Below are 20,424 nucleotides of genomic sequence, written 5' to 3'. Positions count from 1 at the left end.
TTCAGATGCATTGTTGACATAAGCAATGGGTTTGATAAGGTCAGGATTAGGATTCCTTGCACTAGAATTATTCTCATTGATATATAAATGAATATCATCCCATTGTATTGATCCTAAGTTAGAATAGAACACTGTAAATTTAGTTTTATCAGGATGTAGAGAGAGCTGATTTGATCTAAACCATGTAGAAATTTTTTGCAATTCATCATTTACAAAATTAGCAAGTTGATTCAAATTAGACCCTGAAGCTAGTAATGTGGTGTCATCACAAAACAGCAGACTTTTAAGTAAAGTACAGTTTGGAAGATCATTAAAAAATATCAAAAATAAAATCGGGCCAAGTACTGATCCCTGGGGGACGCCCCAGGTTATATCCAATTTAGAGGATTCAGCATTTCCTACCTTAACAAACTGTTTGTGCTCTGATAGATAAGATTCGAACCATTGCAACAAATTTCCATGAATACCTATCTTTTTCAGTTTCATTAGGAGAATATGTTTAGGAACACAATCAAATGCCTTTTTAATGTCCAAAAATATACCAATAGTGTATTCATTTCTGTTTATTGCCTTGGCCACATGATCAAGTAAATGAATCATAGGGTGAAAAGTTGAGTTAAGGTTTTGAAAGCCAAATTGAAGACTATCAATGATATTGTTTGAAGCTAAATATTGTTTCAGAGCTGTGGCTATAATCTTTTCAAGAATTTTGGAGAAGATACATAGCAATGAAATGGGTCTGTAGTCATTCACACAATGCATGTCACCCCCTGTCTTGAAGACTGGCGTTATTTTGGCTATTTTCAGTTGTATTGGCACTTTCCCTGTTTTTATGGAAAGATTAAATATATGACAGAGAGGATTTTTTACAGAATCAATAATCTTTTTAAGTAAAAAGGGGGACAGACCATTAAAATCAGAGCTTCTTTTATTTTGCCATTCTAAGACCACCTCAACTATTTGAGCAGGGGTAATTTCAGGTATTGAAAAGATGTGTTCTGATTCTTCAAGGTAAGAATCAGGTGGTCTATCAGATGGTTCGATCCTTTCATTTATTTTGCTTGCTATTGAGGTAAAATGTTGATTAAAGGTATTACAGATATCTATTCCACCTGTGACCTCATTATCATTAATAAGTAATTTATCTGTGACAGACTTATCCTTAGTATTAGAAAGCCCAGCAGCCTCTTTAGTAATTTCCCAACATTTTTTAGTATCACCATGATTTGATGTTAAAAGTTCAGAATAATATTCTTTTTTTCTATTTCTAATAAGTCTATTGTAATGATTTTTAAAAGCATTAAAACGCTGCCTGTTATATGCTGTTGGATTCCTAGACAACACTTCATAGAGTTCCATTTTTTTATTTCTTGCCACTAAAATTTCAGGAGTCATCCATTTTTGGATACTATGCTTACTCCTGTCAAATCTAACCTCTACTTCACTAAAGTAACGGTTAAAATAGCTATAAAATATTGAATTAAAATAATCAAAGCTTTCCTGTACATTTTCCATTTCATACATTCTACTAAAATCAACATTTTCTAAATCATTTCTAAAAGAGTTTATATTATTTTCTGAGAAATTTCTAATTTTAATATACTTAGAACTTACTGGTGGTTTTTTGTCATTTATTATGTAAAAAGTGGAGAAATGATCACTGAAGTAAGTAGTTATAATCCCACTTGTGAAAGATTCTTTAATTTCATTTACCCAAATATGATCTATTAATGAATATGTAAAATATCTTTTCAATAAGGGAGAGCATGTGAACAAGGTCGTCATAAAAAGTAATTTATTACATTAGTGTGTCAATGGTAAATTATTTTCTTTGGTGAACCTAAATCTGTCCTTATTATAACTTTTAAACCCTCTACTTACATATATACATAGTTTCCTCATAGTAACCCTATCTGTTTGAGCAAACATGTCTAACATAAAATGTGTACTTTTCTTTCCTTTTTTCAATTTTACACAGCTAGCTGTTTACACAAAATGTGTTTGTTAAAACTTAAATTCCCTCACTCTGTCTGTTTATTATTTTTATGGTGGGCAAAAAAATCAGCTGAGTACATGTTGCCAGATGATCTATCTATGTTTGTATTTTGTCATTTCTATCTATTTTAGATGTTGGGCGGCACATAAGATCAGCTGAGTATATGTTGCCAGATAAAGACATGATCTATCTACCTATTTTGTATCTATTCATCTCTATATTCATCCGTGTCATTTCTCTCCATTATAGATGTTGGGCGACATAAAAGATCAGTTGAGTACATGTTGCCAGATGACCCGCTGAGCCAGGATACAATCCAGATTCCAGATGAAGACCAAAATCTGGAGGAAGAAGATTCAAATGAAGGTAGATAATTATGGAAAGCCAATTTGGCATGCAAATCATTTGTTGTTCTTCTTACAGGAAAGAATCTATCCACCGATTCCGACCATGCTTAATTTTTCAGGCGTTTTTTTAAATATATAATATATTTTTATTGTGAACTTAACCATAATTCTTTGATTCTATTACACCACGACTTGGTAATTCTTGAAAGTATTCTATTTTAAACTTTATTGTAAATTTTATTTAACATTCAAATATTGATGATATTAGATGTTTTACGTTAGGGAATATATTTTTCACTGTGTACAATTCTATTACACCCTATGGATGTAATTCTCAAAAACAATAAAGTTCAACAAAATTTATACGATTTTAAATGAAAATCTTTTAACAAATAACCTATTATGTTGAAATTTTATGTTTCAAATAATTCTCAAAATTTAATTTACTATCAACTATTTGACCGATTTGATTATGTAATGAGTTAATATTTTATCAATTTCAGCAAATGTAAAACTTACTGTTGATTAATGTAGAGTTGATATGTTTTGAAGATTATGCCCTCTTGTCACAGGAATCCGTGAAGAATAGTTGAAATGTGAAGAAAATTTTAACAATGTTGCTCCAATTAAATATAACAATTACTTTTGAAAATCAAATTTTTATTATGATAGATCATTAATTACAGAAAAAGGCTGAAAAACACTTTTAATGACGGACCCACGTTTGAAAAGCTTAGCTAATAATCCAGAAAGAGAGGGGACAATCGGCTGTTTATTACACTAGTCCTATAATAACGTTTTCTTATTCGTAAGTTTAACAACTTTGGAAACTTTAGTAAATTTTGATTGTTTAGTTAATTAAGTTGGCGAAGCCCAAAATACATAACTTGTGGACCACGTAGTCTTCCTGTGACGTCATAAAATGAGGGAGATGAGAGGAGAAGTGGGAAAGAAAATCCCTAAAAAAGATATGGAGAATATGACGTCACAGAAAGACGACGTGGTGCAAAAGTTATGTATTTTGGGCTTCGTCAATTAAGTTGAGAGTTCAAACGTTTCAACTAATAATTTTAATCTACAGAAGGGGTAAGTTTGTATATCATCATCGGAGATGTACATCATTGTCGTATCTCCTTGGAAGCCTGCTAATAATTCCTTGTTTATTTTTAGACACCCTTCTGGATCTTGATTCTGACGCGGGAATACACAAATCTAAAAGATCTTTAGTGGATACCACTCCCATCAGAGATAGGAGATACAGCATTTCTAATTCAGGTACAGAGATAGATTGATAGATGGATAGATAGATAGATAGATAGATAGATAGATAGATAGAAAGATAGATAGATAGATAGATAGATAGATAGATAGATAGATAGATAGATAGATAGATAGATAGATAGATAGATAGATAGATAGATAGATACAACTCCCATCAGAGATAGGAGATACAGCATTTCTAATTCAGGTACAGAGATAGATAGATAGATTGATTGATTAAATGATAGATACAAATCTTCCATAGATGTTCATGCTTATGAGTTACACCAGAGGTGGATTCTTAAAAAAAAATTGGGTCGCTGCCTCACCAAGAATGTTTTTGTCAAAAATCCTCCAAAAGCCCATAAATAATCTACAAAAATTAAATAAAATCTTAAGTTACCCATCTATGATTTTATTACATTTTTGTAGATTTTTAAAGTGATTTGGAGGATTTTTCAAAAAAAACAATTTTAGTGAGGCAGCCAACCTGTCTTATTGTTAAGAATCCACCTTTGGTTTTAAAGTTAAAATTTGTCCTACTTTTTATATCAAATTTAAAAATACATAACATAAAAAATTACATAATTATAGTGTAATAAATTTATAAAAGGTTAACTTAATATGTTTTATTGGCATTAACCCATTAATTTTCATCTGATTGTAAAAAACCCTCTGAAAAAAAGTAAGTTAGGACTGTATCAAAGTATTATGTTAACTAGCTAATTGTTAAGAAAATAATACAAAATTTATTAAATTGGAGACAAAATAGAATATCTCAATGTAAATTACTATTCTTTCTAGTCAAAATCTAATTTTTAATGGGAGGGCGGGGGGGATTGATATTTATTTAACAATACAAGGATATTGCTATTTTATTTTTGTATTTGACGTGTGATAGGGTTGTGTAAATAGAATTAGCAACACTTTTACAGCCACATTTATTTACATTTTATGGCAATACACAGGGCGACAATATTGCCTAATATTTTATGGCAATACACAGGGCGACAATATTGCCTAATATTGCTCATTGCCTCATCATAAACAAGAATAGTCATACTCATTGAAGGTAAAGACAAACTAATTGACTAAAATCTCACATTCATAGCGTATGCAATCCAAAAATTATTAAGGCATTTTCTCATAAATACCTTGTTGGGCATTAATACCCCCTTCCCTTCCTATTTTTAAATCAATTGAAAATTTGGAGGGGGAAGTAGTTTTATGTTTCTTACTGTAAACTAGGATAGGTTAAGTTTGGTACTACATAGTCCCGCAAGGTTAGGGCCCTCCGATGGGGTTATGCATGCATATTAAATTTTGATTGGTTAGTTTATGAATTGAGTGTCCAAACATTTCAACCAAAGATTGTAATCTAAAGAGGGGTAATTTTGAATATCATAATTGGGGATGTAAATCAATTTATCGGCCTTTGTCTTATCCCTTTAGATCCCTGAGTTATTACATACCAGTATTTAAATCAAGCAATCTATGATTCTATAATATTCTACTAGCTTATAACCAAAATAGGTTATAGACTAGCTTTAATCCAATAAACAAATAGCAATTTATTTAAATAGTCTTTTATTTGGTTTATCCAATAAACATTCAAAATTAACACAGCTAAATTGAAAAGAATGATATTTTTGTGTATGTTTAAATCTCAAAAAACAAAATATTATATTTACAAAAATAAAAGAAGCAAAAAATATGAGTTGATGTTTATTAGTGATTCTATCGTTTCTAACTAAGTGAAATATAGATTAAATTATAGATTAGTTTTGCTGCTATACTATAGATGTAAAGAATCCAAACCATTATGACTTTCTTTTCACATTGTACATAATAAGGTTATTGTTCATTTGAACCAATTAGATTTTCTATAGATTTTATGCATAATTATACAATTAAATGTAAGTATTTTTCTCGCATTCATTCGAATCCGGTGGATAGGAACCGGTTATCATCCATACGAAAAAACTATGTCTAGCATCGTATTGTATCCAGCTTTCTACGCATATAAAATGTACAATCATAAGATTAAAACCAGTTCGGCACCTCGGGGCTAAAAAACTGGTTTTAATCTTATAATTGTACATTCTATATCCGCGGAAAGCTGTTTATATATAATACGATGAAAGAAATAACTATTCTGAAGGACCTAAAGAGGCCTCAGTAAAAAATGTCACAAAGGAGTCTTTTCTATAGATTTATGTTGATAGATAGGTTGAGTTATGGAATAGTTTTGCTATTAAATGTAATGCAAAATTAATAAGTAAAAGTACTTTTCAATAGATTCTTTTAAACAAAAGGCCAAATGTAATGAAACTATACAAAAAGAATTGATAATCATTAATTTAAAAGTTTCATAAAAGTTCAATATATTCTTACTATTTTATTATGGTTATGGTTTGAAAATAGATGTTCTAGATTAGTCTAGGGAATCGTCATAAGAAATAACAGAGTCCTATCTCATAAACAATTAAACTATTTTTCCTTCTTAATTAATAAATGAACAGAAAGTCGGACGGACTACCTGTAAGTTACCTCATACGGGTTAAGGCTGCTGGCAACAACCAAGAATTATTAAGGGGAGCAATTACACTCTTCTGTCCAAACACCTAGGGTATTAAGACCACGCAGTAAACCAACTTTTGATTGTTCGACCCTTGTCTGGAAGTCTTAACTGTGCATGGCATTGATTTGCGCCTCTATTAGAGTATGACTATAACTATTAATGTCAAACATCAATTAGGGACGTCAAAGCTTTTTTTCAAGGTTCAAAGCAATCTAATGTATTTTTTCAAATTTTGAGTGGGATACAGAGAGAGGTTTTAAAGTTAAAGGGGGGTAAACACCCTTAACTCCCACCCTTGTATTAATATATTCACATTTTAACGTGTTTCTGAATGAAGGGAGTTATAGAGAATATTCACTGCAAAAAAAGATAGATAGGTCCGTCTTTGTGAAATTAATTCAGAGGCAACGAGGTCCCGTGGGGATAGAAAATACTTTCAATAAGATTACCATAGGAATATTAAATATCTTCAGCTAAAGTAGTTTATATTTGTATATGTGTAAAAATACATTTAACTTTTTAAACATTTTTTATGAATTATTATACAATATTTAATTTAGAAAAAAGGGTATAGTCCCTTTCGTGAAAATGCCTCTTAAGGGGAGTTTCGTCGTGTTTTCACAGAAGATTTTCTCCTTTTCTTAGCCCCTGCAGGGGCTCTAACACTGTGAGGCCAATTGCCTAACCCTGCGGGGCAATCACCTAAATTAAAATATCCTATCAGAAGCTACTGTGAAAATAAGATAAAACGCCCCTTAAAAGGCGTTGTCACGAAAGGGACTATACCCGAAAAAATTATACAAACTTATACACCTAATGTAGATTCAGTTTATAAAGTTTTATTATTTTCTTAATATCTCTTCAGTATGGCCTCGAAACCGATCCTCGAGGCTAACAAAACTGGTTTTAATCTCAACTGCTATCATTTTAAAATCCGTGGAAATCTAAATACTATGCGATAAATTATTATTCTCTATAAATTTGACTTACTTAATTCTACTAACATTGACGCTAAAAAATCGCCAAACACTTCAGAGATTTATTACATATTATTTTTTAGGAGATTTTTTTATACAATTTAATGGGATTTATGTGCAAATTTTTTCTGGATAAATTTCAGACGGATTTTTAACTTGGAATTTTAATGATTTTTTGTTTGAATTTTGTATAGTATTTTTAATGAAGCATCATTGAATGTTTTTACATGCAAAACTCTAAAGTTACATGTATGAAATTTTTTTTAAAGATTCCAATGACAATTAAGAATCTACTCAATAACTTACTTGTCCATCCGTCAATAAATTATGTCGTTCTTTTTGTGAAAATTAGTTACTAATAGTTACTATAGTTTACCTCAACTGCCATTTAAGATAGAACTCTGAAAAATCACATGAAGATTCTCTTTAGCAATGAGCAGTCACACTACAACTTACATTGTCGGTTTGTTGGTTTATTACGCCAAGGTGGCAAAAAAATAAAATATGCTTTTAATGCTTCAATTTTATTACCCTTAAGCATCTATTTTTTATATCTATAATACAAAGTAGAACGATGTCTGTCTGTCTGTCTGTCTGTTTGTTTGTCTGTTTGTTTGTAGCGAAGGATCTCGCTAACCGCTGAACCGATCGGATTCTCCTTAACAGGGTAGCTTCTCATAGTTCCCGGGAAGGTTTATAACTATTTTCTTGGGGAGTGGGACACCCCCAACCCCCCCAAAAATGAAAAATACCCCCCCCCCAAAAAAAAAAAAAAAAAAATTTCTTTTTAAAACTAAAATTAAAATAGTGGGGTCGACTACCCCCCCCCCCCAAACAAAAAAAAATTACCCCCCCCCCAAAAAAAAGAAATTTAAAAAATTTGCTTTTATATCTAAAATACGAAAAATTGGTTTGGGTTAAGCCACTAGTACTTTATAAGTCAATATTTTTGGCTTTACTTTTAAATTTATCAATCAGTTTAACTTGTAATGAATATTGTGTCCTTATTTTAATTTTGATGCAGAAATAAGGTATAGCCAACAAGCGAAATAAATCTAAAATGATATTTGGAGGGCAGATGAAAAGGTCAACACTTTTACTATGTGTTGCCCCCCCCCCCCCCAAGGAGAGCTGAAAATCACGTTTAGGTTTTGTGATTTTTAAAAAAATTAATTTCAATGTTGGCATAAGCTGATTTTGATTTATTTTTTTCTTAGGTATGGTTATGGGACTTGGTAAGAGACGGCAGAGCATCGCTGATTATGGTAAGTTATTCAAAATTTTATATTATACATTTAAATAGATAGAATACGCGAATATATTGAAAAGGGGAAAATTTGTCGTCAATCTTGGTTGTTGATATGAACCTCATTTATTGGTCATTTCATTCATCCAGTAGGAGGGAAGGGGATGTGTTATAGGAGATTGATGGAAAGTATCATTATTTTATCATGCTGTGTTTACTGTTTTTCACTTTATTAGAGAACATGAAAATCTGATGTAAGATCCAAGTAATAATCTATTGAATTAAAGTAGTTTTGACTTAAACAAAGCTGTATTTCGCTATTGTATATCTAGAAGATGGTTGTTTAGACTATGTCAAAAAATTATTATGTCAACATAAGTACGTAGTTTTAATGACTTAATGACGATACTACAGACAGACAAAAGTAAATGTATATTTATTGAGTAGCTTCGCTTGTAAAAAAGCTTATTAATCTTAATAACAATAATAATATGATAATGTTATTTTGATTATATTATAATGAATGACACATAAAGTAACTTATCATTACATATAGAAAATAAGTTAATACAATCAGAATTTTCTGATTTGTCCCATAATCGATATGTTATTGCATGAATGTTGCACCAGATTTTTATGTACTCTAATAAAATGATGCTCGCAGCTGTCTAAAATAACGATACCCCCCATTTACGTTGTTAATCGTTGTAATAGGAATCAGTATTCCAAAAATCAGATGAATAAATCACATAAAAAAATCGAAATTAAAATGTTTTAAATGGACGCACGGACATTCTGGTAACGATTATAGAATTGCTACGTTTCCTAAATCGTACCAACCTGTTAGAGGAATCCATACAAAGTTTTAAATAGGACGATTTTAACATTTCTAAAAAGAAAAAAGCTAACCGTTCCGGACAGACGGACCTACCCTAATTATAGAAAGCTTCGCTGTAAAAAAAATCAAAATAAAAAATAATCTAGTAAAGTATGACAATATTCACATTATTATGCCTATAAAAATTAATTAATTAGCTTATAATGATTATTAATTATAACTTATAGTATACTTGTAGTGAAAAACAAAAAATATTGTAGATTAGTGGTAAAGCTACTCTATAATTTTAAATATATGTCCGCCGTCTGTCCGTCAGATAAATGGAATGATTTTCTTGGATATTTCCAATTTACTTTAATTTTGTTAATGTAGATCGCTTGATCAAAAAGCATCTTGTCTATAACTAGCTTTGTCTGTCCACACGAAAAGAACAACAACTATATTTGTGAATTTAGCTGTTAAGAATCTAAGCAAATAGGAAAAGAGATTTAATATATTTGACCAATCAGAGATCAAGTAGTATAGAATAGAATCAATAAGAAAAGAGGATTTGTGTAACTATAGCAAGAGAAAGTTTTATCCAATGGTAAAGTTTACCTTCAACCAATTAGAACAATAATTTTAATGTTTCAACTAATGAGAAACTTCTATTCTATACTATAGACTAAATAATTATTTGTGTTATAAAAAGTTACTACAAATCCATATTTTAGGTATAATGCTGGGTATGGGAAAGAGAGGAAGGCCAAAATACTCAAGCATATCTAATGCAGGTAGGTTTTAGTCCATTTTATGTGGATAGTTTATCTAAGCTTAGTTTCAAGAAAACTTACTGTCATAAGTTATAAGGTTACTTATAAGGTCCATAAGTAACTAAACAACATTTTTTTTTTTAAAAAGAGATAACTAGGTATATACATAAATATGATAATAAAATTTAAGTAAAGTTTTTGGGAATAGAAAAGAAAAGTTGGAATCAATGTCTAAAAGACAAAAGACTTATTAATTCTTTCCTAAAAGGAAAACTATCGCTTTCCCTCAGAGTGCCTTGTTGAGCACAGAACTCAACCAACCATATCCATAGATGTAAAAACCATAACAATATTTTCGTCTACTAGCAAATTCCTTTCTGCTCTTTTGTAGTTAATCAAAGACCCAATAGAAGTCGGCACTATTTAATAAATAAGGGCTTGAACTATTCTGTCTAGCCGTTACAGAAATCTTATTTATCAGACAAGAAAGCTTACTGCTTAACATTATAAAGAAAATAAGTAATAAAACTAATGCTTAAACTTTTAAAATTCTTACGAATTCTAATTATCTTTTTCCTTCATAGATTTTATTCAGAAATTTTTTATTTTATTTATTGGGATTTTTTCAGGAATTTGTTAATTAAATCTTTTATTTTGATTATTTAAAAAATATGTTCTTAAATTAAATAATTTTTCTTTCATCTGTATATCTAGAACTAAAGAGTGTTTATCATTAGCTTTTAATTCTTTAAGTGAACATTTATCAAGAAAATGTAGATTAAAACTTTTTTATGGGTTTCTTTATCTGTTATGTGCTTGAAAAGTAGAACAAAATAGAAATAATAGGGCAATAATCATAAGGCCTATATTTTTCAATCGAGATTTTGGTGCTGTCACTCAACCATAGACGTCCAAGGGGGGGGGGGGGGGGGGGTAATGGGGCGATTCCCCCCCCCCCCCCATTTTAATTACCCCCCCCCCCCCCCAAACAATACCCCCTCCAAAATAAAAATCTCTAACAAAAATATTTTTAATAGAAATATTTAATAAAATTCATTCAGCCATTTTACCCCCCCCCCCAATAGCCAATTACCCCCCCCTTCAAAAAATTTTAACCCCCCCCCCAAAAAAAAGCTTGGACGTCTATGCACTCAACCCTTATTTTAGACCACCAAGAATATACAATTTTGCTATTTCTGAACAGTTATTTTTTTGCCATCATTATCAGGAGGAAGAGAACATTGAACTGAAAAAATTTACTAATCATAAACACGGTTTCTCATATTTTTATGTAAAAAAACTTTGGGGACATTTATCAATTCCTGAATGGGTTGTAAAAACAAACAGTATCCAAACTTACCCACCTATGACTCTTATCTTTAGAAGAAATGATGTTAATCATTATAATTGGGGGTGAACATCAATTTATCCTCCAAGATCTTATCCCTTAAGATCCCTGACAAAAAAAAACATAAGGAAAGATTTATTGACTGGTTGGTACATACAGTGTACACATAATATTTCATCCATATCAGGGGTTCACAGATTGGCCAATGAAGAAATTAGAATTTCTTTTATCTTTAGTGCATTAGAGTAAAACATTAGAGGGGAAAGAGGTTAAATAACTGTATCTCCCCATCACAGTGTCCCTGTGCCGACTCTCAATTTGATCATTGAAAATCAACCAGTGGTGTCGGTTATATTAATACAGCCAAGTAGCATAAAACAATTTGGTAGAAGTCGAAAAAGGTCATTGAAAAGGGAGGGAAGTAGTTATCTGTATATACACTATACTATAGATCTGTTTTTAGTGCAGATATAATAACAACTTAATAACATAGTCACTTGGTCATTATCCCCATTATGGCAGATATAGATCTTTAGTATCAATACTTGCTGTTGGACATAAGGTCTATGTAAATAGCTTTTCTTACAGTTTCTAGAAATAAGGTAAAATTTTTAAAAATCTTCATATAATATACCTAATACACTTTCATATATTGTTATTTCAGTCTTTTATTTGTTGATGAGAAAAAAAAGATCTATAGGAACCTAATATCATTAAAACTACTCCTTATTGAACAGAACGGTTGATTCAGCCTCCATTGAGCTATCCCTATATCCCTGATACCTAGAACTAGTAGAAGAGTTTTATCATTAATCTAGAACTACTACAATATCTTAAAGCTACACAGTTTTTATTTACAATATTACCTCGTCAGGGCGGGATTCTCCTAAGATTTTGAAGTGATCATCTAGAGAATCCAGAGTATTAATCATCCGCGTATTTATCTGAGAAGTCCTAACTGTTCATTGTAATAAGTTGCACCTACTATAACTATTTATATCGCGCACATGACATAGCAGCAGTAGGAACCATTTTTAACATCTTTAGTTATGACGTAGTGTCGGATGCGCTACGTGTTGAGCCACGGTTGTGGGTTTTGTTTTAAAACTTGCAAACAAGAACAATTATTATATTATGTTAATAAACTATGATGACAACATCCAAAAGCAGCGATGCACAGAAGATGATTTGAAGAGCATATTATAATCAAGAATCATGAAACTTTTCATCAAGAAACCTTTCTCATATAATTTCATGTTAATATTTTGTGTCATGGTTGACAGAACGACGGACAAAGTAAATTACCTACTGGATGATCATTCAAATTGGGAATTCTTAAAAAAACAGCCGTCTATCTTAAATAACAGCTGAGAAAATCACATTTTCCCATAGCGTTACAGATTGACTCATTAACTGACGGACATACAACGTTTGTATAATAGAGTAGCCTGCTACTCAAAAATTAGTTTCTTTTAATGTAAACTTTTATAAAAACAAAGACAAACGAATTCAACTACATTTACAATTAACATAATTTTTAGTGAATTCATTTATTTAAAAACAAGGATGATAAAATTTATTTCTTTAGCTGTAGTGACTGTACCTTTTGACTTTATATGAAGAAAAGGATGAAAACATCAATGAAAGCCAAATTCTGATATCATACCATAGAACAATCGAACATGATCACTTGAAGAGTGTCAAAACTTAATAAGCCGAATATTGATTTAAAAGTATAATAAAAATTGTATATAAACCTGTTTGATAATTCTATTAATAAGGACACATATACATTTGGTTATTGGTCTTCACTTAGAATATAATACTTTTTTGTCCTAGGAATAATTGCTCCAAAAATCAGGTGAATAGAAAAAAGTTAAAATCAGTATTTTTTAATGTACGTACAGACTTTCTGGTAAAGATTATAGAGATGCTACGCTTTCTAAATTCTGCTTATTGTTTTAGGAATAATCAACTAAAGTTTGAAATCGATAGTTAAATTCTACAATGCCCAAATTGACAGAAGGACAGACTAACAGACCTTAATTACATGGAAGCCTTTAAAAGGTTTAATTGAAATATGAAATATGTAAAGATTAACTTTAAAAAAACAATTACATATATTAAAGTGTGTATTTATTGAATTTTTTTAAAAACAAAGATGACAGAATTCATAATTATACTTACAGTTTGTTGCCTTGTTTTTTAAAGATTTAATGTTTACAGAATAGATATATAATTATGAAGCCCAGATGAATAATCCATTTATTGGGCTAATAGGAACAATCCGACTACTTAATTTGATAGAAAGTGTACATATTATGATATTTTTAACATTGTTAAAGTTGTACGGACTGGGTAAACATGGAAAGAGACCCTCGAGTGTAATAACTCTTTTGTTTCCAGGAATGTTGTACGGACTTGGTAAACGTCGGAAGAGACACTCTAGTGTAATAACTCTATTGTTTGCAGGAATGTTGTACGGGCTGGGTAAACATAAGAAGAGACCCTCTAGTGTAATAACTCTTTTGTTTCCAGGAATGTTGTACGGACTTGGTAAACGTCGGAAGAGACCCTCTAGTGTAATAACTCTATTGTTTGCAGGAATGTTGTACAGACTAGGTAAACGTGGGAAGTGACCACCTAGAGTAATAACTCTATTTTTCTAGGAAAGTTGTACGGGCTAGGTAAACGTGAGAAGAGACCCTCTAGTGTAATAACTCTATTGTTTGCAGGAATTTTGTACAGACTGGGTAAACGTGAGAAGATACCCTCTAGTGTAATAACTCTATTGTTTGCAGGAATGTTGTACAGACTGGGCAAACGTGGGAAGAGACCACCTAGAGTAATAACTCTATTATTTGCAGGAATGTTGTACGGACTGGGTAAACGGCTAAGAGACCATCTAGAGTAATAACTCTATTATTTTCAGGAATGTTGTATGGACTAGGTAAACATGGAAAGAGACCCTCTAGTGTAATAACTCTATTGTTTGCAGAAATGTTGTATGGACTAGATAAACATGGGAAGATACTCTTTAGTGTAATAACTCTATTGTTTGCAGGAATGTTGTACGGACTGGGTAAACGTGGGAAGAGACACTCTAGTGTAATAACTCTATTGTTTGCAGGAATGTTGTACGGACTGGGTAAACGCGGGAAGAGAAGTTCCGGGAGCCGATATAAAATTTCCGATGAAGGTTTGAAAACGCATCGTATTTTAAACAGCTTTCCGCGGGTATTAGAATTAAAAACTTTAAGATTCAAACCTGTTTTGTTTTCCCCGAACTGCCAAAGGCCCGGCATAACAAAACTAATATTACGTTTATGATATTTCTTTTAATATTTGTGGAAAATTGTCTGTAATACGATGCTAAGCATGATTTTTCAGCATGGATGAGTAATGATTGTAATCCAGCGGATATTAAATCGGTTTAGAAGCCATACTGGAATAATAATAGTACCTTGATTTGCTAGCGTAACTACTTTATGATTATGTATATCTGTATTGCCGTATAATTCTACGTTCGGCCTTACAAATCAATAGAATCTTTTTGTTTTTTCTGTTTTTCTAAGTTGCCTACTCTTTGCCAAAAATATGACGAAATAATATATTTTTATATCAATACACAAATTATATAGAATAGAGGATATTCTAATGTAAATTATTTAAAGCTTTAATCTTATTACAACTTCTAATGATTTAGACTTGAAACTTAATGTAAGTTTGAACTCAACAAAACATGCGTTAGCTAAATGCAACGTGTTTTTTTAAAAATGTCATGACTCATAAATTTAACTGGTATTTTTCAATAGAAATTAAGTTTTTAAACAGTTTTTTTTTAATTTTCCGCGGATAGTAAATTATTTGATGTATTCCGATGTTATTGGCCCCCACAAACCAGGGATTAATCTTACAAATTTTATTTTATTTTACGTGGAAAATTCTCTTTAATAAGAAACAATACATAATTCTTCAGTAGGGCTCAGAACAAGTTTTAATCATTCAAGGATCACTTAAAATACAGATTCTGTGCAGTTTAAGTAGATTTTCTCTTTTATGTTTGGCGCTTGACACTAGTAAGCAGGAACGTCTTGGCCCATAAAAAGGCGCAACTAATTTCTAATGACTGTTAAGACTTTCAGACAAAGGTCATGCAAGTAAAGGATTGGTTATCTGTTTGATGTTACTTTACCTATAATTATTCTTTATTTAGAGTCTACAATCTGCTAATTATGCATACAATTATCCTTGTAAAGTTAATAATCTACTCCATACCACGTCAATGAATTAATTATGTTATCAGTAATTTCAATAATTTTATGATTTTTTTAAAGGTATGATCTCAGGATTTGGTAAGCGGGGATATGGTATTTCTAATCAAGGTAATTACAATAAATGTATTAAGTATAGATGTATAACCCAGACAACTATCTGGATCAAGTGTTGGGGATCTTTTTCGTCGGCTAGCAAATTGCTTTCTGCTTTTTTGTAGCGACTTGGATGTGTTAATGTTTACGACGTTATTGGCTAAGACCTAATTGAAAGTCGGCACAGGGTCGACGGGGTGGAGACATACTTAACCCCTTTCCCACTCTATTATTTTACTTTAATTTAATTACAACAGGGATAAAGGGATAAAATCCTGGAAGATATATTGTGCTTTACCTCAAATTGCTTATTGAGCACACGGAAACCCATTCTTTAGTTTGGAACAAAAACAGAATAAAGGGGGGGATATTTTTTCCATGCCTTACACTTGCGGAGATACCCAGTGTCCTATATATTACCTAACCTAAGTAATAAACAAACAACTGTAAAAACTACAATGAATGCAATAGATAAAATGAACAGGGAAAATAAGGGGATGAAGGGTTATTGTTTTTCCTTACGGGGCTTCCCAGTACCCGGCATATCCTAACTCAACTTAACCTAAAAATATATAAAAAAAAAACGTAAAAAATAAAATTATTGCGATACATTACATGAAAATATAATGTAAACATTCAAAATAAAAAAATGTTCGGGAATAGTCCCTTTCGTGGCAACGCCCCTTAAGGGGCGATTCGTCGTATTTTTAAAATGCCTTTTGATAGGTTATTTTAGGTTAGGTTAGGTTATATTGGGTTAGGTGATTGCCCCACAGGGTTAGGCAATTGGCCCTGCAGGGTTAGAGCCCCCTAGAGGTGCTAGAAATAGGAGAAAAGCTACTGTGAATAAAAAAACGAAGAATAGCCTCTTAAGGAGCGTTGCTACGAAAGGGACTATACCCTAATGTTCCAATGAAAAAATGCTCTTAATTAGCTACATGATATTTTATGTTTTTCAATTAAAGCAATTTAAAAATCAATATTATATGGTAATCATTTCTTTAAAGATTAAAAAATTAATTTTTTCAACTTTTATCTGGATATTAAAGTCTAATAATGAATAAATTCAACAAAAATGGTTAATTGAGGAGAATTTTTTTCTTCAAGAAGATACTAATATTAAAATATCATATATTTTTTTACTTCCTCCATTTTATTAATTGATTTTTTAAAATTGGGTTTGGGGGAGGGGGGTTAAAATACCACATACATAAATGCTTTATATTTCTCTTTTTCACTCGAATCATTTCAATAGATAAAGTTTTTATATATGGCCTTTAAACAGCAGGCGCCCTTGCGGTGTCCTTACTTTGCAGGGCTATCCTGTAGTCAATATTACCTAACCTGAGGTGAATTCTTAAAAAACTTTTTTGGCTCACTGTCTCACTAAAATCAGTGAGGATCGCAGTGAGGTAAAATTATCCCCACCAAATTTATGGCGCGCCTCACTGAGGCAGTGAGCCAAAAAGAATCCACCTCTGTATTAGTACACTAAAACTTATTACCCTATCCCCCTTTTATTTCAAGTTTTTCAAAATAAGAGGGGTAGAGGATTTATTAACGGACAAAACGACAAACACACAGAGATCCTACACCATTTTCTGTAGAAATATTGCTTAACTAATTAAATTTTAATTCCTAGGTATGATTTCTGGTTATGGTAAGCGGGCAGGATACTATGGAATTTCAGATCAAGGTACAAAGTTTCAAGAAAATTAGCAATTTCTTCAATTATGAATGATAGTTGTAGAAGTTCTAATTATGAATGATAGTTGTAGAAGTTCTAATTATGAATGGCGTCGCACAAAGTATAACATCCTTTAAATTTTAGTTGAAAGGTCGACGACTAATATAAGAAAAAAGCTTTAAACCATAGTATGACCACAAATATCAAAGCCAAAATAAATTTAGCAGTTAACGAGATTTTAGGCTTTATCATCAGACAAACGGACGGACTGAAATATTTTTACTCAATATTATTAATTTATTAAATTATAGTTATTTTTCTTTTTTGGTATAATCCAACAAAAATCTTGAATTAATCTTTAGCAAAGTTTAAACTATATTTTTGTGACATAGTTTTGAGTTTCAAATTTGCCGCTATATAAAAATGTCAAAATACCAACAACAAATTATTAGATAAGTTTGCCAAGGTTGCACGAAGCGCACCCGAAAAATTTGACACCCCAAAAACCAAAATTGATGCACAAAAATTACACTTTCTGAACATCATATGATATACTTTCAGACAGACTTACAGTTGTGGGGGAAATAACTTGATAAATGTCAAAATTAGGGTTAAAATTGCGCAACTTCTTTCATATACCACCCTTCTGCATGCCTCTCCTTGAAATGATAAATTTTTCATTAGGAATGATCTCTGGATATGGTAAACGAGGTGGTTATGGAAAGGGGATATCAGATCAAGGTCAGTTTTAAATATTGGCATGATGATTCTTGCAACAGTTAGGTACAATTAAGACAGTGTAGAAACTCTATAATCATTACCATAAAGTCAGTATATCCATATGAAGTATATTGATTTTTTGCTTTTTTATCAACTATTTCTTTGACTTTTCAAGAGGAAGGTACGTGGAGTGATTGCTTTCTGCGCTGGGGGAGGGGGTTGGGCTGTACCACTACCAGAAAATAGCTTAAACAAAGGGCACTGCAGCCGCGCGTCAGACACCTAAATGTCTAAACTGCTTCCTAATATAGCAATCCTTCTTTACAGTAATTTTTAAAGAATCCAAAGTGGTGAAAAATAAGTCTAATGTGCGGCTTCCGAATTCTGAAAAAGTAGGACTAAAACAGCTTTTTGAGACATATTTTTTCATGTTGATATTTTTTTTGTCAGGTATGATTTCTGGGTATGGTAAACGTGGTGGCGGTTATGGACGAGGCATTTCAGAACAAGGTTTGTTTTACCATTTTAAATTTAGAGCGCAGCAACTCTTTATATCTTCTTATACCAGTCCGTCTGTCATTTTTAAAAAGCATTTTAGGTTCATTCTTATTTATTGAAAATATTTTGAAAAGGGTTTATTTATAAAAAAGGTTTCTATTTTTACTATTACTTTTGATAATTTGTTTTTTTTCTGCGATTTCTATAATACAAAGTAGCTTGATGTCTGTCCGTCTGCCCGTCCCTTAAGATCTTGGTAACCACTTAACCGATTGGATTCTACTCTTCAGGGAATATACCTACTGATCCTGTGGTGGTTTTAAGCTATTTTCTTGGGGTTTGGGACACCCACACCCCCCCCCCCCCCAAAAAAAAAAAAAATATTCCTCCATCTTTTTGTTTATGGGTAAGTTAGTAAAAACATAAAACTACTGGCAGCACCAGTATTACTTAATTTTATTATTTTTTTTAATTACCCCTTTTGGCAAAGCCCCTAGAGGCTACGGGCGAAGCCGCTAGTACAAAATTAAATGGCCATAATTGTCCTGGTTCTAAATTTCAAACCAATTTCAATGAACAAAATTTGTTCAAATTTCTAAAAAACTCAAAACGATGATTTTTCACATGATTAATATTAACAGTTAAAGCAAATATGTTTGTCAATTCAGTTTTTATCAGAAATTTCTACTAGAATTAAAATTCATTATGTACTTGAATATGACTAATAAAGGATATTTTAATACATAGAATAAAGTAAAAGTTTTTGTGTTTGTGTGTTACTAAACAAGTGCTACTTTAGATCTACTAAACACCTAAAGATTAATCATTCAAAGGGCGAAGTTTTCTGCTTATTTTTATTTCTGAAATGATTAATATTAACAGTTATAAAAAATATGTACTTAAATATGACGGTGTACCAATATGACTAATTCTTATCCTTTAATATAAAGTAACAAGGATCTCGCTAACTACTGAACCAATATGGTTCTTCTTTACAGTAAAGACTCTTATAGGCTCTGAGATGATTTTAGGCTATTTATTTTATTCAAAATAAGTCTTGGTATGGTTTTAGGCTTTTTTTCTGCCCTTCGAATATAGAGCCCCTAGATTCTAGGGGCGCAGCCGCTAGTAATAAAGTAACAGCATGTCTGTCTTTCTGTACCGAAAGATCTCGCTAGCCGCTGAACCGATATGGTTCTCCTTTACAGGGTTGCTTCTAATAGGTCCTGGGAAGGTTTATTACTTTTTTTTGGTCCATGGCAGGTTTGAGGCTATTACCTATTGACTTAAATTGATTTAAATTAATTTTGTTTTAGGTATGATATCTGGATATGGAAAAAGGGGCTATGGCATCTCTGATCAAGGTGAAAAAAATAGAATTACAACTTTTTTGCGCGTTTTCTTGAGCACTACGCATTTTCGAATCTTGGCTTTTTTAGATTAATTTTAGTACAGACCGGTCCTAATGATGCGTGAAGGCTATGCGAACAGCCGTTTTGACGAAAGCAACCGAAAAAAATTCTTGTTGTACTTCAGACCTTAACTAAAGTTTATTAACTTCAATGAATAGTGAAGTATTAAATAATCATCAGTCTCTAGACAAGAATCACATCCTTCAAATTTACAGATGACATAAGAAAATGTTTTATGAAGGAGATCAACATCATTCTTTTCTATTCAAGTGTAAAATAACACACTTTCAAAATAAATTTTAATGCAACCATAATTCAAAATTAATGGTTTCAAATGTACAGTAAAAATTACTAAATGTGCTTTTGAATAATGAATGAGATTATCTCATCAT

The 20,424-nt window shown here is 31.5% G+C and overlaps 1 protein-coding gene across 1 annotated transcript in view; it reads left to right on the top strand.

Moving 5' to 3' along the window:
• Positions 1–20,424, top strand: part of LOC145328790 (uncharacterized) — a 47,811-nt gene that overhangs the window by 9,687 nt on the left and 17,700 nt on the right. Inside the window, exons 3-12 of the mRNA XM_080172654.1 lie at positions 2,246–2,362; positions 3,514–3,618; positions 8,379–8,426; positions 9,959–10,018; positions 14,476–14,544; positions 15,683–15,730; positions 17,358–17,411; positions 18,087–18,143; positions 18,573–18,632; positions 19,937–19,984. Coding sequence (XP_080028780.1) covers positions 2,278–2,362; positions 3,514–3,618; positions 8,379–8,426; positions 9,959–10,018; positions 14,476–14,544; positions 15,683–15,730; positions 17,358–17,411; positions 18,087–18,143; positions 18,573–18,632; positions 19,937–19,984 — 634 coding nt within the window. The 5' untranslated portion in view covers positions 2,246–2,277. The remainder of the gene's footprint in view (positions 1–2,245; positions 2,363–3,513; positions 3,619–8,378; positions 8,427–9,958; positions 10,019–14,475; positions 14,545–15,682; positions 15,731–17,357; positions 17,412–18,086; positions 18,144–18,572; positions 18,633–19,936; positions 19,985–20,424) is intronic.

The sequence above is a fragment of the Acartia tonsa genome, chromosome 9 (assembly GCF_053477335.1).
Source record: "Acartia tonsa isolate MP-2025a chromosome 9, ASM5347733v1, whole genome shotgun sequence".
Taxonomy (NCBI): Eukaryota; Metazoa; Arthropoda; class Copepoda; order Calanoida; family Acartiidae; genus Acartia; species Acartia tonsa.
Note: the sequence above shows the minus strand (reverse complement) of the source record. Positions and strands in the feature narration are given on the sequence as shown.